The 14718-nt window shown below is 39.7% G+C and overlaps 2 protein-coding genes across 4 annotated transcripts in view; one reads left to right on the top strand and one right to left on the bottom strand.

Moving 5' to 3' along the window:
• The window catches only part of LOC124303640 (RYamide receptor), a 94248-nt gene extending 84615 nt beyond the window's left edge, over positions 1 to 9633 (top strand). The window contains exons 6-8 of one of the 2 annotated variants that reach the window (XM_046761111.1): positions 7489 to 7557; positions 7634 to 7874; positions 9383 to 9633. In XM_046761111.1, coding sequence (XP_046617067.1) covers positions 7489 to 7557; positions 7634 to 7874; positions 9383 to 9588 — 516 coding nt within the window. In that variant the 3' untranslated portion in view covers positions 9589 to 9633. Of the gene's footprint in view, positions 1 to 7488; positions 7558 to 7633; positions 7875 to 9328 lie in introns of both variants that reach the window. The other variant, XM_046761112.1, reaches the window with a different exon arrangement.
• A 2545-nt stretch (positions 9634 to 12178) lies between these two features.
• On the bottom strand, positions 12179 to 14508 carry LOC124303644 (inositol polyphosphate 1-phosphatase). Of its 2 annotated transcripts, XM_046761118.1 has the most exons (5): positions 14253 to 14508; positions 13738 to 14144; positions 13391 to 13661; positions 12906 to 13077; positions 12179 to 12780 (listed from the first exon to the last, which is right to left on the bottom strand). In XM_046761118.1, exons 2-5 carry the CDS (start codon positions 13948 to 13950, stop codon positions 12333 to 12335), a joined length of 1104 nt encoding a protein of 367 aa, XP_046617074.1. In that variant the 5' UTR covers positions 13951 to 14144; positions 14253 to 14508; the 3' UTR covers positions 12179 to 12332. The 2 variants fall into 2 exon arrangements, with proteins under 2 accessions (XP_046617074.1, XP_046617075.1); XM_046761119.1 differs by lacking the exon at positions 14253 to 14508 and having other exon boundaries at positions 13738 to 14207.
• Between the last annotated feature and the right edge of the window lie 210 nt (positions 14509 to 14718).

Raw genomic sequence — 14718 nt, 5'->3', positions numbered from 1 at the left:
TCACAATTAGAGTTTGCGTTCTTTTTTTTCTGTTCCCTTATGCTTTTCCCTGATTTTTTTTTCCCCTTAATGAGGGATAAAAATTGAGCTTTTCCAACGCGACGAATTAATTTATAATACAGACCGTACCCCGTCCAATTATTGCTGGGCACGCTCCCATGCAAAATCTCCCGCTGTAAAAGGATTATTAATTAATAATACAAACATTAAGACGTTAACGATGACGCAATTTGTCAGACGTTATAATTGGTGTTACAATATTATAATCTTAAGCCCTTAGGCACTGCAGACGAAAAACTAAGAAATTATACATATTTGAAGGATAATGCCTGTATACATATAATAATAATTTGTAAAACTTTCACGACCGCCAATTAACAATTTTGGAAGACACGGAAGTGGAAGATACGGCATAAACTACGAGTCGAGCGTTTTATTTTTCATCACCACTGATACAACTGTTTCCTATTTTCTGTAAATTTGCAATTTTTTTCGTAACCGAATGCCTCTTACATATTTTTCCCTTGATCCCAGATTATTTTTCAACAGATATAGTCAAACAAAGTAATTCAAACCGTGTAATGATGATAATTTCGATAATTTCATTGATGTGCTGTAAAAACATTGTACGATCGATCAACAGCGATCGATAAACATAAGAAAGCGTGGTACGCATAACCGTGGCTAATTTCGCCAATGATCGAAAAAACGGACGTCGTAGTTAACCGCAAAAAGAAAATGTTTAAAACAGACTCGGGCAGCTTCAGGAAAAACAATTTTCTCTCGCTGACAACGGGGGTCCTTTTCTTCGTCGGTTGGTGGGTAGCGATAGACGCGTGGTCATTTTACGACAATAAGCTTGCCCAGAAGAAGATATACTTCCTCCCGGGTTTCGCTAACACGCTGTGCTTCGTGGTCGTGCACAAAATCCCCATCGAGATGCCCCACAACTCGGCGAACTACGAGGGCGGTGTCCTTGGTCCAAGGATCGTACTGTTCCTGGCGTTGCTGGTCGGCTTCGGGAGCCTGATGTCGTCGATCTACGTCCTGGCGGAAGTCATCTACTACGACGTGATTTCCAAGTACGTCGGCATCGCCGTTCTCGTACAGAATGTCTTCATCCTCGGCTCGACGTTGTTATGGAAATTTGGGCGCAGCCACGACGACTTGGTGCTCTGAATCGGAAAATTTATCAGAGGATATCCGGATGTCGACGGATGCTGGACGAACGAATAATCCACGTACCTGGTCTTGGGTGAAAGTCACTCCTCTGTGTTCCTGACTAAAAATTTAGCTTTATGACGCGTGAGGTGATTCGTGGGTCCCGCATAAATGTTCCTTCCGGCTTTGTAGACATTGGTCGAGCATGTGGAATGGTCAATTGACAGGAAAAGAAATTCGTTCCATTCGACACGTCTGAATATATTTGAATATTTGAATCCTTGGTGTAGTAGGTTATAGTCACATGCGGTCAATAAAAAGCAAAGCAACGTTATCTACTCTGTGCCACATTCATTTTTTTATCGTTCTTGGAGAATAGTTTGAGTATAATCGAGAAGGTCGTAAATTTGCGCTGTAAAACATGGCGATGATGGTAAAATTGACAAAAATTAGTAGGTTTGGACTACCATAATGGAACAAATTTTCTCATCGATTCGAAAGTTTAACGTCAAATTGTATCGGATTGACACAAGATTAACACAACATTGGCACAGTCAATTTTTGTTTATGCAGAAGTCCAGACTGAACTTTTTCTCACAATGGATCTGCGCTATAGATTGAGCAAGAATTTTTTTCCAACACATGCTCAGGAAGTTTGATTTTCTAAGCCTGTAGAGCGTGCGTGAGGTGCCCCATTGCTGAACAATGCGGTAAAATGACGCTGGCGCATGCGCTTGGCTGAAATTTTTCATTTTACACACCACGGCTTTCTTAGAGCATACCTACTTTCCGATAACTTATTTTTACGCGCGAAGTTTATGCACCGCGAATGCCGTCATTGAGCAGAGTTCAACCTGAAGTTTGAACGTTTAGGTTAACTTTCACGAAGTCGGACTTTACATGCCTATAGACATCTTGATTTTCTCCGATTTTAGGTTTATTAGAAAGAGAGGAAACATTCTTTTATGTCGATGGCTTCGGTTCAACGTATTTCTTCAATGCAACTTGCCTGAACTCAAGGAGCTTCACTCAACGTTTTAAATGTAAAGATTGTCCGCAACGTTGCAGCACAGAAAAGAATTATCTGTAAGAATAAAACTCAAAGGAAAAGAGAGAAAGCAGATCAAGGTTAACAAAGAAACAATTTGCGTACTGCAAGTAGGTATGATAAGATGTCATTATTATGTCCATTCGATTCCACCGTCTTCCCATCGATCCGACTTGTCTTTTGTGCGTAAAGGGAATGTACCAGTTCCGTATACATAACTGCTAATTTTCGAACATACTCCTCGATACTTCACTTCAGGTTAGACTAGAAAAATGATCATCTGCCAACCTTCGTATTATACATACTATATTTGACTTAGGACCGCCATACATAAGGTACTGTAAATTCTTGCACACTGTTTATTTCTCAAAAACGAAATTGAACTGGTCTCATAGAGTACGAATTCAACCACGACACGATATATCAGCACAGCATTGAATGTGGACTTTGCAAACAGAAGCAGCGTTCTTCGGGTATCTAGACAAATTACCGAAAGCGCGTTTTTAGGGCGTTGAAAAGAGATTTAGGCTGAGAATTTGAGATAATACTTAAATTGAGAGCAATCACGTGTAATCGCTTCTTTGCGGCGCCGGTACTTCTGATCCTTGCATGCTAGTCACCACCGGCGATCTATACCCCTTATGAACTGCAGTAATCAATTGAAATTCAATGCTTAAAGTCACTTCAACAAAGTTTCTGAACGCGTTCGAACGGTTCAAACTTCCCAGTAGCTCAAAATACTAATCAAGTTTCAAAGTTTCTAATAGTATAATACCTAAGGTATACGTCGCTTGTTAGCGCGGTATGATCCTTGTAGTATTAGCTAATTTAAAATTTTTTTAACGTTTCGACAATTCAAAAATGGGAACACAGGTTTTAAATTAGTCTTACAAAATACTCAATGATTGATTTTCGACAGAACTCCCTGTTCACAACAATGCAATCTGATGTGTCGGCCATGGAGAGTGAGAGTTGGGAGTTGAAACTGACGATTTAGGCAGAATCGCTGGTATTCTACGCAGTTCTCTAGCTCAAGTCAACAAATCACGCGGTGAAATGATCATTCGCCTGTAACCCGGAATGACTTCACTTGCTATCCAATCAGACGCAGTGGCAGTTAAATTTTATTGGCAGTTAGATTACTCGAGTTCATGTTTCGGTTGAAATGCCTGAATATTTTTATTGTTATTGTGCCTGAAACCTCGAGTAGAAACATATTGCGAGCTAATTCAATCATTTCATTGTCCCAGGTATTTGAAGACAGTTTTATTTCGAACGAAGAAATTGAAATTGAGGAAAATCGTCTTGCTTGAAAATTTATTACGCTAATTTTAATCAAAAAACGATTTATCATACTTGACTAGATTGTTTCAGCTTCAACACGTTTAAACACACGCGGCGCTATGTATTCTTAACTAAGAATTTAATTTCGTAGTGCGCGAGCGTTGGTCTAAAATAGGAACCCCACTACATCTCGTCGAGTAAAATCAATTCACTGATTGTGAGTAAAATTCCTATTACTACACTCCTCAGTTTAGGTGTTGAGTTATTACTGATTTTTCGATAAGAGTTGAATTTACGGAGCGGCGTTTTGATTATAAATGAGAAAAGCGTGAGGGGAGATACTAATCAATAAGAAATGAAAGAAAATCTGTGCAGGAGGTACTCGACGATAAGTATACCAGCGAATCTTACGAGTATTCAACTGACAGGAATGACAATTAATTCTATAATTCAACGGGTTCAAGTTAATTGACATTATATCTAATAAAAGGTATAAACGAAAGCCTGTTTTGCATTTGCAAAGATTGTTAATTTCAAACCATTCGCAATAGTCAGCGTATCCCAAAGGCCGTGAATGGCGAACTGGGCTATGGCTCAGCATTTCCCGGAGGATTACCCCTGGGAGTATCCGTTTTTTTTAAAATGACGACGGTCCCTAAGGGCGCAGCCTGCCTGACACAGTGGCGCTGATATTTTCACGGTTCGCGGGCCGTAATCAAACCGTACACACCATTTTTACATCAGTTTTTGAGGGCGTTCCAACAGCCTACGGGAACGTAGCTATCAACGCCCGTCGAGTCTGACGACGAGTCTAGACATTTACAAAAGAAACGATGTGTCGATGTTTGGCGGAGCGGAGAAAAAGGAAGCTGTAATCTCAAGAAGGGAGAATTTTTGGTTGGTCCGATTTTTTCAGCTTTAAAAACTCCGCATTTCTTCCTTTCCGACGAATCTTCTTCCGTTACACATCCTTCAACAAATGATCGGTAAAACACCTGAACTCGGTCGTGCAACCACGTGTTGCGGGTTTTCTGACTCGACGGAGTGGAAACTGTTTTTCAAACGAAACAGAAACGTGTTCTACCGGAATAGCTATAAGCCAGCTATTGTAATCGATAAAATTTACCAAGTTTAACGTATAAATTCGGTGGAAAATTCGATTATGCGTGAATTTTTTTCCTACCATAGGTCAGATGCGAAAAAGCGAATCTTTTCGTATTAAAGCAATTTCACCGCGTGACCGTAAATCTGTATCCCATTATTTTTTCGGCACCGTTTGTCAAAGCTTACTCAACACGACGGAACCTTTGACTAGTTTCAAATCGCTTTCAACACTATCTCAGCGAATACTCCTGCACGGTTTCTCGTGAATCGAACTACGCGAGTGTAAAAATTCCAAACGAGCTTCATTCTCGTATTCGGTGCAGTGATCCGAATAATGATGACTCGGCTTACGTTGTGTCAGGTTAGGTATGACGATGATTTACCGTCTAGACAAGCGAGGACTACGAGTTTACAACTTTTGTATTTAACAATACTTTGACCCCCCCGTTGTATACTCTCCACGCGACGATAAATCGACTCCATCATCAGCAACCGGCTGTCACAGATGATGACGGTATTAAAAAGCGACGCGCGAACCGTCGATTTGTTATAAACTCTATTCGCGCGCTCTTCAAACTTCTTACTTTACATTCTTTTAATTTGTTGCCCTCTCGTTGTACAAATTCTCCCAAAGTTGAACACAAAAACACGGTCAGATTGTCTGAAAAAAACCGCCCGTAGCCAGGAAATTCAACGTTCGTCAATGCAACCGTCGTACTGCATTTCTTGCGAAATTTGGGTTGCCTGACCGCAGGCGGCAATTTAAACTATCGCAGTATAAATGATCCTATGTTCTCTCTAATTTACGTACGAAGAGACATTGCTCTCGTTAGTTCTCCATCTTATTATCTGTCAGATCATTTATTTCTCCACAGTCTGATGTTCAATTTCGATTAAAATTTGAGAGGTCTGGTTAGCAATTTACGAATCGATTATACATGCGACCAGGAGGGAGAGATGAGTGAAATGTTGTGTATAATGGCAATTAACTCGCAATGTTTTTGCAGTCCTTCTATTATACTGATAATATCTAACTTCGCGTGATTGATCCCTCACAAATTACCCGCCTATACGGATAGGAATATAATATTTGGCTATATCGTAACAGCTGATCGTTGTATAGATCGTACAAAGGTTAAACTCCTCAGACTCAAAGGTCAGAACTTGGGGACTAAATAATCGTTTAACTCGAAGGCGGCAAAGTACCCGGAATCACGCGAACTGGCGGTTCTACACAGCTGTACCACCCAGGCTCGAGTATCTTATACATACCTATAATAATCTATCTAGGAGCTCGTGCCGCGGTGTTAACGCCCATTGTTCAATGGAATCATCATTTACTTTCCCCAGCCTATTAATCTTGGTGAAAATTTTCGCGTTGAAGATCAGAAGCAAAAAGGAGCATCGTTGATAAAATTCAAGCTAGTATTCACGCGCCGCATTTGGTAATTCATTGCTACTGCAACTGCTACGTCTAAAACCGAGAAAATCCCCTAGCCGTGTAATAATCTGGGGAAAAAGTTAGACGCACACTTATACAATTTATACAATAGTTTATAGGCGTAAATTATAATGCTCAATTTTATCCCTAGTGATGTAAAATAATCGCGTAATACGGTTAAATCTGCGATGAGAGCAACCGTCCCGCGGACGCACTCAGTCAGCCCCTGAAATTTAATAAGGTTATAAAAAAATCTCCACGTCTATGTCTGTCTTGGCAATTTTATCTTCTTGCTGCTCAATCTTCAGATAGAGCGAATGGAGGAACGGCGGGTTTCATGTACCTTGTTATTATTATGGTATATCAAAAAAATTAACGACCAACAGAAAATTAATCCGTTGCTATGGTAATACGGTAATTTTCACTGACAAGAATAAATGAAAATAATCATTCACGCCAGCTGTATCAACAGTGTAATCTCTCGGATGATACTTTCGCCTGTTTTCACACCAAACATTCGATTAGCGCATATTTTTTTTCGACTGCCAGATTATTCGCTTCACCTGCCCGGTTTCATATCGAATAATACGCACCTGTGGGAATTCGATTCAGGTCCAACTCACGTGTCATCATAGGTAAGGAAATATTGCAGGCATTACACATATGTGTGAATTTTAACGGGCTGGTTAAATTCGTGCGAAGTGATCCAACTGCAGAATTTGTGGTGTAAGCTCACCCAATTTTAATCCTGACACAGTGGAATGTTCATTCGCTAAGTCCTACAACCTCAAACGAGGTAAATCGCATTATATCACCAGTTACGTGGGAGATTTACAGTAATTTGAACCGTCCATCAGAGCTGGTCTCTTGTTGAGCCATTTCCCAATGAAATTTAATCTCTCCTCTACACGGCGGTCGTAATTAAAGCTCTCTTCTTTCTCCATTTGGCCTGACAAAATGCCATATTGCTCCTACTATTTGCCCTTTAACTTATATTATAGATATCCCTATTTCTTAAAGTATCCCACGATACATGCTTGCAGATTTTTTTATTTTCCTCGTGTCTAGAGAGTTGCAAAAATTTGATCCCTGCGCAAATTCTGTTTCCCTCTCTTTTTTTCCCGACTCCGGTCTAAAAAAAAAAAAAACCGAACAGCAAAGAAGGATATGTCTCTAAAAGAGGGAAAAGAAAACGTAGGCAAAAAATATGAACAGAAAAAAAGCTGCAGGCTGATTTTCAGTAGTCGTGTAATCCTCCGGAAGTACCGCAAGAATTGTCAGGACCAAGATGACGGTGTAAAATCGTGTGGGAGTTAATTCTGGCCTCTCGTTTATAAATTGTACAATCTTTCGAGGTTCCGCCCGATGAAGCGACGCAGTTTATCGTTCCTGATCGATTGTTAAAATTACCGTGAACATGTTCTTCATAGTTTCTTTTCTCTGTTTTCAGATGGTGAAGATGATGATGACCGTCGTGATTGTCTTCACGATATGCTGGCTTCCGTTCAACGTACTGACGGTGAGGAATCGAATGATGTTTTCGCACTCCGTGATGTTGTTCGCAGATCTGTTCCAACGGCATTGTTTTCCAACAGCTCGGCCTTGACCACGATGACCGGTTACGAGAATGGTCGGGATTGCCCTACTTGTGGGTCGCTGTTCACTGGCTATCCATGTCTCACTCCTGCTATAACCCGGTTATCTACTGCTGGATGAACGCCAGGTTTAGAGCCGGGTTTCTGCTGACCCTTGCACGAGTCCCGTGCATGCAGCGGATCATCCCTCAGGGTCGTCGAAGAACGCACCATACAAGCATGGCGGGAATCGCTTTAACCGGTAATGAACGCACCTTTCATTATACTGCACGTTTCGTCATCTTGAATAAACTGAGAGCGAACTGTAGAAACTAATGCCCATTCATACGTGCGAGTAAATTTCTCTAGCTTCATTCTCAGCTGTTGGGCTTTCCTCGAGCGTGAAATCATAACTAAACTATTCTTGCCGTCATTTTCTCTTGTCCGATACAGCGCTCAGTGCGTAAAGGTTTTCTAAAATTATTTCAAGCCCGATATTCAATTTAAAGTGGGTTACGGTCAGTTTTGCCCATTTTGGTTTCACAATTAAGTATATCAATTCCAAAACGGATATGGTTCACTCTTATAGTTTGTGTTTTTCTTGATTAATTCAGCATTAATGATCGGCCGAATTTTGCAGCGTTGATTACAGCTTCAGACTTGCTTGACAATGATTCTAAATTATTTCTTTTGTGAGTGTATTATTTCTAAGATCGTTTCTTCCAAAAGTAACACGAGGATTCGAAACGGACTTGCTGAGGAACGAACATTTGTTAGTCAATAATCTTGGACATGAAATAGCCCCAGTAGAGTGCAGTAAATACTTCGCATCGCATTCAGAGCCGAGTTCATGGAATTTGATAGCATCTGCACTTCATAAGACTATATTGATTAAACCAGATATAAGCCGCATATCAAATCAGTAATCCCAAATTGCTTAAATCGAAGTCCGCAAGCTTGGCTCTGAGACTGCCAAAAATTTGTACACGTGTAGATAACGTACACGTACACGTACAATCGCAATGCGTCCAATCTAATTTTCTTCTACAGCGCTCTAAGTGCTGAAATATTATATCTGATCTAATTTACAAGATGAAAAGTCGTCACTCAGCAACTCCGTCGGTTCTTCATGCTTCGCTAACATGCCTAATTTTTTCCAAACCCACGAACAGCACCCCACCAATCCACAACAAGCATTATCAGCTGCGGAAGAGGATCAAATACGTCGATCCTCAACAGAAATAATTGAAAAATTATCGTTTTTACACGTCTAATTTCTGCAATTAACCATTGCCATTTCAAATAAGCTAAAATAACGTTGACTGTGATTTTATAGATTTCAAATGATTGAAGATTTGACAGTTGATTTTATTTTCATTACGTATTCGTGAACAGTCGAACATAGAAGACACATATCACGCGGTCTCTGCTCGTTAAAATACGAATATTCTTGAGCTAATAACGCATGATCATTTTTCTTCTTTTTCTTTTGATAAAGTGAGTGTTCGACGGCAATTGTTTAAATACCGTCTATTAATCGCCTGCAGCCAACGTGTGAAACAGATTAACAAACACCAACCGACACACACCTGTTACAAATTGAAAAAACAGAAACACTATACATTTATGTAGGAATATCATCGAATACTGCTGGACCTTCACTTGAAACCGACGTGGTGAACGTAGTTGATATTCGAAAGTGACGGTTCGTTGCAGACGTGGCCTCCTCGCACGATCCGAAGAAATGATCCTTCCCTGATCGCGTTGCAGGATTGGAGGCTCCGGACAACTCGATTCTCCGGAGGATCAACACCTGCAGCACTTATATTAGCGTCAGGCGGAAACCTAGCGGGCATCATTACGCTCCTGCACGATCCGCTAGTCTCCGTCACACGGATCTTATCTCGACGAGATCGGGTCAGGCGCAGAGTCGCCGTCTCATTCGGCTTGACTCACATCCGGAGGAACGGATCTAGTCGAAAATTAACAGAATTGAACTATACATTTAACTCGACGTCATTCTTCTCTAAGGAACAAATTCTTGCTCAGACCTCTGACACTCACCACTGCTCGTATACTAAAAAATTGTACACGTCTTGTCCCCGTTTTTTAGTTCCTCTCTCTTTTTTTTTTTTTTTTCATCGAACAAATCAGCGCCTCGTGTCGATTTAATAGACTTTCTGAGAGAATATAAATTTGACTCTGTACGTCGTAATTTGCGGACAAGGTATTTATCGGTTTTTTACTCTTACCGAACATGAGATGGAAATATGATGGGGTAAATCAGCCTGTCTGTAGGCAACTAGATTTAATAGGTGAGATAATGATTGTTGTCTAATTGTCTATGCGCAGGAGTCCTTGGAGTGATGTGAATCGCCTGCACACAGGTATTTTATTTATTTTCGTAATTTATTCTCATACAGAGGCATACGAATAATCGAGAGAAATAATATGCATATGGTACTGTAAATACATTGGAATAAGTATCGTAACGCAACGTGTCCTCGCAAGCGATTTTACTCTACTGTTTGGATCTTTTTTTCTCTGTGAGTTTAGATTTTCAGAGAAATATTCTTTCATTGTTTTTATCGGATCTACCGGGTTCTCCACAACCAAAAATCCCGTCGCGGTGCAATATTGCAGTATTCAAACGTCTGATTTAATCGTTGCGCGGATACCATCGCATGTCGTTGTTGATAATTCGTAACATCGAAGTAAATAATTCTAGTCGCACACCCCATGTACAGTAGGATATGAAATAGAGCTGCCTAGCCATAAAAGATAAATAATGACTGTACTGCTACGGGGAAAAACAAAAAGTACGAATAAACATTGAGTAATTGTTATCTTATATTTATTGTTAAATGTAAACTGTGTAACGCTTTGCATAAGATTTTTGTTTTCGTTTATATAATAATGATATTGGTATGTACACATAATGATTTGTATACGTTCATATGAATATATGTTACCAGTATGTATATTTTACAATGTCTAACAACATTACAGGTAACAAATACGTAATCATAATTAATCTGTAAAAGACTGTTGACCATAATGCGCGATAAATGAATCTTGTCGTATTTAGTGTCACTAATTCAGCCGTCTCGCAAAACGAAACTAACAAATACGTATTAGGTATACTTAACGATTTATATTAATGAAGTATTACGTACACAGTCATCCGCGACATGCCAACGCACAGAGGAAATTCGCTACTAAACGCGTCTCGCCCCTATACAGTGTAATAAAATGTTTCTATATATAAAACACATATATTGATATTCTTGTAAACCGAATGGTGATTTTCTCCCTTGCGTTATACGTTTCCCCAGGGAATATCCGCACCTGTCTATAACACGGTTTTAATATCGTTGATGTAGGCTTACGGCGGAATTGGTGGAAATTTTTGCAGTGTTGAGCGGAAGCTTGAAGCGTAAAACGACACGGTCGAAGTACTCAGTACGAATTTCTCATCCCTTAATGGAATATTGAGGACCTCCCCTTCGATCTTTGAAATCGCACGATTCCAACTGCGATCATCAATCTCACAATTCATTCCGCGAAATCGCTGGATATTGAACAAGTCTTACAGTTCTTGATTAGGTACGATACGGGCCGCAGGATTTATCTGGCAAAGCCTGATCTACCGCGTGGTCTTGAATCCATAATCGACGATTCAAATTCTATCGCCGTTCGGGAGAAATTCGTCTGTCTCGAAACTGGCAAATCTGCACATTTTTTCTTACCTTTCGCTTCTTGTCGACCGTAATCGCGTGATCATTGATGGTAAATCATCAATTTTCGGCATCTTAATTGAAATTAGCGGTGAAACCAGCTAGATCGGGTAAAATTTCAGGCTTACAACTTTTATCCCATTTAATTTATTAATTTCTTTACTACAATTCTTCAACACTTAATATTACAGGTATGTATACCTAAATGTTGTATAGGTAAATATATGTGTATAATGGTGAGATAAGTAGAAGTTTTAAGTACATAAACATTATTCTTTAACATAAAATAGAGATTCTATATAGACGACAACGAATGTCTAATGTAGAGGAATGTAAACTTTCGATTAATTGCTGTAAACGTGGATGAAAAATGTGAAATATTTGATATTGAACGGCTGCATGAAGTCAATGATTCGCGGATGAGATAAAAATAATGAATCCTGAAAAATCCGACCATGGATTTAAACAATTAAGACTTGATCAGCCTGGCTTCGTGATGAAAAAGTAAAGAACGAATTTGGAAGCTCTGGCTCTTGAATGTTCACTTTTTTCCCCCACAATGTTTAAAAATCGATTTTTCCAATCTATCAAATTGGACTAGATTTACATCGATTAAGGCAAATTGTACATGAAATTACTATCAAGTACATTTCTTTTGTTATGAGTGCAATGAAATCTTCAGTTATATTTTACTCTCACCGGCGGTGAGGTAACTTTAAATCACATTGTAATAGTAATTAGTAACTAGATAACAGTACAGTAACATTGCACAATAACTTTGACTTTGCTTAAGTACATTTTTAGAGCGGGTATAAATCTGGACTATTCAGTCATATATCGTCTTAGAACTGATTGCTAAAAACACCGGTTCATCTTAAGTACAGCGTGCCCTGCATGTACTTAACTTGAATTAAAATCCAAAATCAGAATAAGAACAGGGATCGAGTTGCAAGATCATGAAAATTTGGCACTGTCTTTTAACGCTAGTGAGATAATAATATTTTTTTAATAGATTCCAAGATTTCTATGTTGCGGTAAGCAACAATGCCACCTCGATTGCAGGAATCGTTATCCGCAGGTAAGTAAATGAGATTCGAATCGTTTGAAGAGTCAGTTTTTAAGAAGTTTCTAAAATCAATTACACCTCCTTCCAAGGAACCCAATATAGCCTGAGCTGCGCAAGTGTCCCACTTGAATGTGGAGTCCTTAGACAAAATGTAGATGTCAGACTGGCCAAGAATCACCGTCAACAACTTATAGCCAGCTCCAGCTGCTTCGACCAAAGTGAAGCCATTTTCAGATAGCTTTGACTTGATACCCGCACTCTCTGAGCTGCTCAGAACAGCAACATTCCTACTTGGTTCTGGACCACTTATCGAGGACAGTCTAACACCATTATAGTTGAAGCCCCAGTAAGTCGATCCCAGCCACCTATTAAGTGAAGCGAAGGAGAAAAAAACAGCAATGAAGTAATCGATAAAAGCTTTTCAATAACGATTTCAACCTAGTTCCAAGCCCAGGTACGATTTCCCATTGATACTTATTTATCAACTTACTCGGAATCACAAGTATTATTGTGGAACGGCTGATTTATCACACCTAGAACTGGACGTCCCGTGGTTTTCTCAAAGACTCCAATGAGCACGGTAACGCACCTCAAACCGCTTAAATGCACACCCGTCACCTCATCTACTTTTTCTACCCCATGAATATACTCGGCGGTAGAATCTAGGAAATTTAAATAAGAGCATTCCAAGGCTGCCAATCATGTAGATTGCGTGCATTGATTTATTAGGACATGAAAAACAGTGCCAAGACCTTACGGGCCACAAAAAGAATCTGAAATCCCCTGAGGGGATCAGAGTTGTGCGCTAAGCTAGTATAGATTGACCAAATAACGGTAGATTTTCTTTGTACATGGAAAGAAACAGTGTCAGTGAATATAAAGAAACAATGTTAAATTGCAAAGCATGCATGAATAGATATTCCAAAATCACATCACAGGCAATGAGAAAACTGAAAAACTTTGAATACTAGTTACCGATTGGGTCTATCCATATGCCGAGCGCATCGGTGGTGAGTTTGAGATTATCAGGAACGTGATTATTCCCCGGCACATCTGAAAGTTGAATTTCTCTGTGCACTTCAACAGCGAGTAGATTGGCAACTTCGGAATCGTTATTGAGAACTTTTTCCAAGAGGTTGGCAGTGTCGTCAAAATTTGAACAAACTTTGACGGTAACAGACTCGCCCAATGTGTTACTGAACGTGTTATTCTCCTCGCCTGTTACATGCTCCGCCAGGTCTGGAAACTGCCTTTAATTTTCAAACCAACTTATTTGAGTAATCCTTAGCATACCAATTTCGCAATTTTTTAATGATTTATACCTCCGTTCCCACGTCGTGTTTTATCGTTTCCTGTATCAATACATCGGCTAGAGTTTTGAAGTCCTGTACAAATCTCGGATTCTTTTCCTCATCAGATTTTTCCTGTACCAAGAGTTTAAACAACTGACGATTTTGGCGACACACCCTCGCTATATTCGCCGCTTTTTCCGACACTTTTAACAAACACTCCAACAATCTGCTTCCCTCCGACATTATTGATGTTTATGTCAAATTCCTCCGCTTACCTTTCTTCAACAAGTTTATGAGTTTGACAGATGACGTACAAGTGCAAACGATTAGTTCCTTTCGAATTTATTCGTCCAACGACAGCTCCGGTCCAACCGAAGCAGCCAATTAAACATCACATCGCAGTGACGTTTTCTAAATCGCCATGCTGAATTTCGAAGCTGAACAACAGGAAGATTAGAGGGAAGAAGACCGAACGCATATGAGGCAAGTCAATGAGTATGGGATAGAGTGGAAGGTCCCATAAGATCCAATGTATAACAGCGTACCTCGATTTTTAGCACGCTCTGGCGGCTCAGAGGAAAAATATAACGCGTATGTGTAGCGTTGGTGAAGATGTGATTGTGTTGGTATTGTCGGTGTGATGACGCGTTGCCATAATCTTTGAGTAAACATTGGGTAACAAACGAACATTTTTCCAAAGATGCCAATTTATGGTGACGTCAAATTATGTTACAATAACAAATATATCAAAAATCAAAGCATAAATAATGAATGACAAGTGACGTTTTTCGCGTTACCAAAAAAAGAGCAACTGCAAGTAAATATGAATATACCGGGACAATCTCTTGAAACTATATTTCAAGAGATTGTCCCGGTATGTGAAATTCCATAAATGCTCCAGACAATCTCCGAGCGCCAATGCAGACAATAATTATACCACTTAAGAGTATAACACAGAAACAATTATCGACTTGGATTATTACAACAAACTAATATGTAGAAACTATTATC

The sequence above is a fragment of the Neodiprion virginianus genome, chromosome 4 (genome assembly GCF_021901495.1).
Source record: "Neodiprion virginianus isolate iyNeoVirg1 chromosome 4, iyNeoVirg1.1, whole genome shotgun sequence".
In the NCBI taxonomy this organism is placed as follows: domain Eukaryota; kingdom Metazoa; phylum Arthropoda; class Insecta; order Hymenoptera; family Diprionidae; genus Neodiprion; species Neodiprion virginianus.
The sequence above is the reverse complement of the archived record's forward strand: the minus strand, read 5'-3'. Positions and strand labels throughout refer to the sequence as shown.

What these genes read in the sequence shown, in the direction of transcription:
- LOC124303644 (XM_046761118.1), bottom strand. Translation starts at nt 13,950, where the DNA reads ATGTCGGAGGGAAGCAGATTGTTGGAGTGTTTGTTAAAAGTGTCGGAA. An exon ending in AACACGACGTGGGAACGGAG is followed by an intron (nt 13,662 to 13,737) that starts GTATAAATCATT and finishes AATTAAAGGCAG; the next exon opens with TTTCCAGACCTGGCGGAGCA. An exon ending in CATATGGATAGACCCAATCG is followed by an intron (nt 13,078 to 13,390) that starts GTAACTAGTATT and finishes TAAATTTCCTAG; the next exon opens with ATTCTACCGCCGAGTATATT.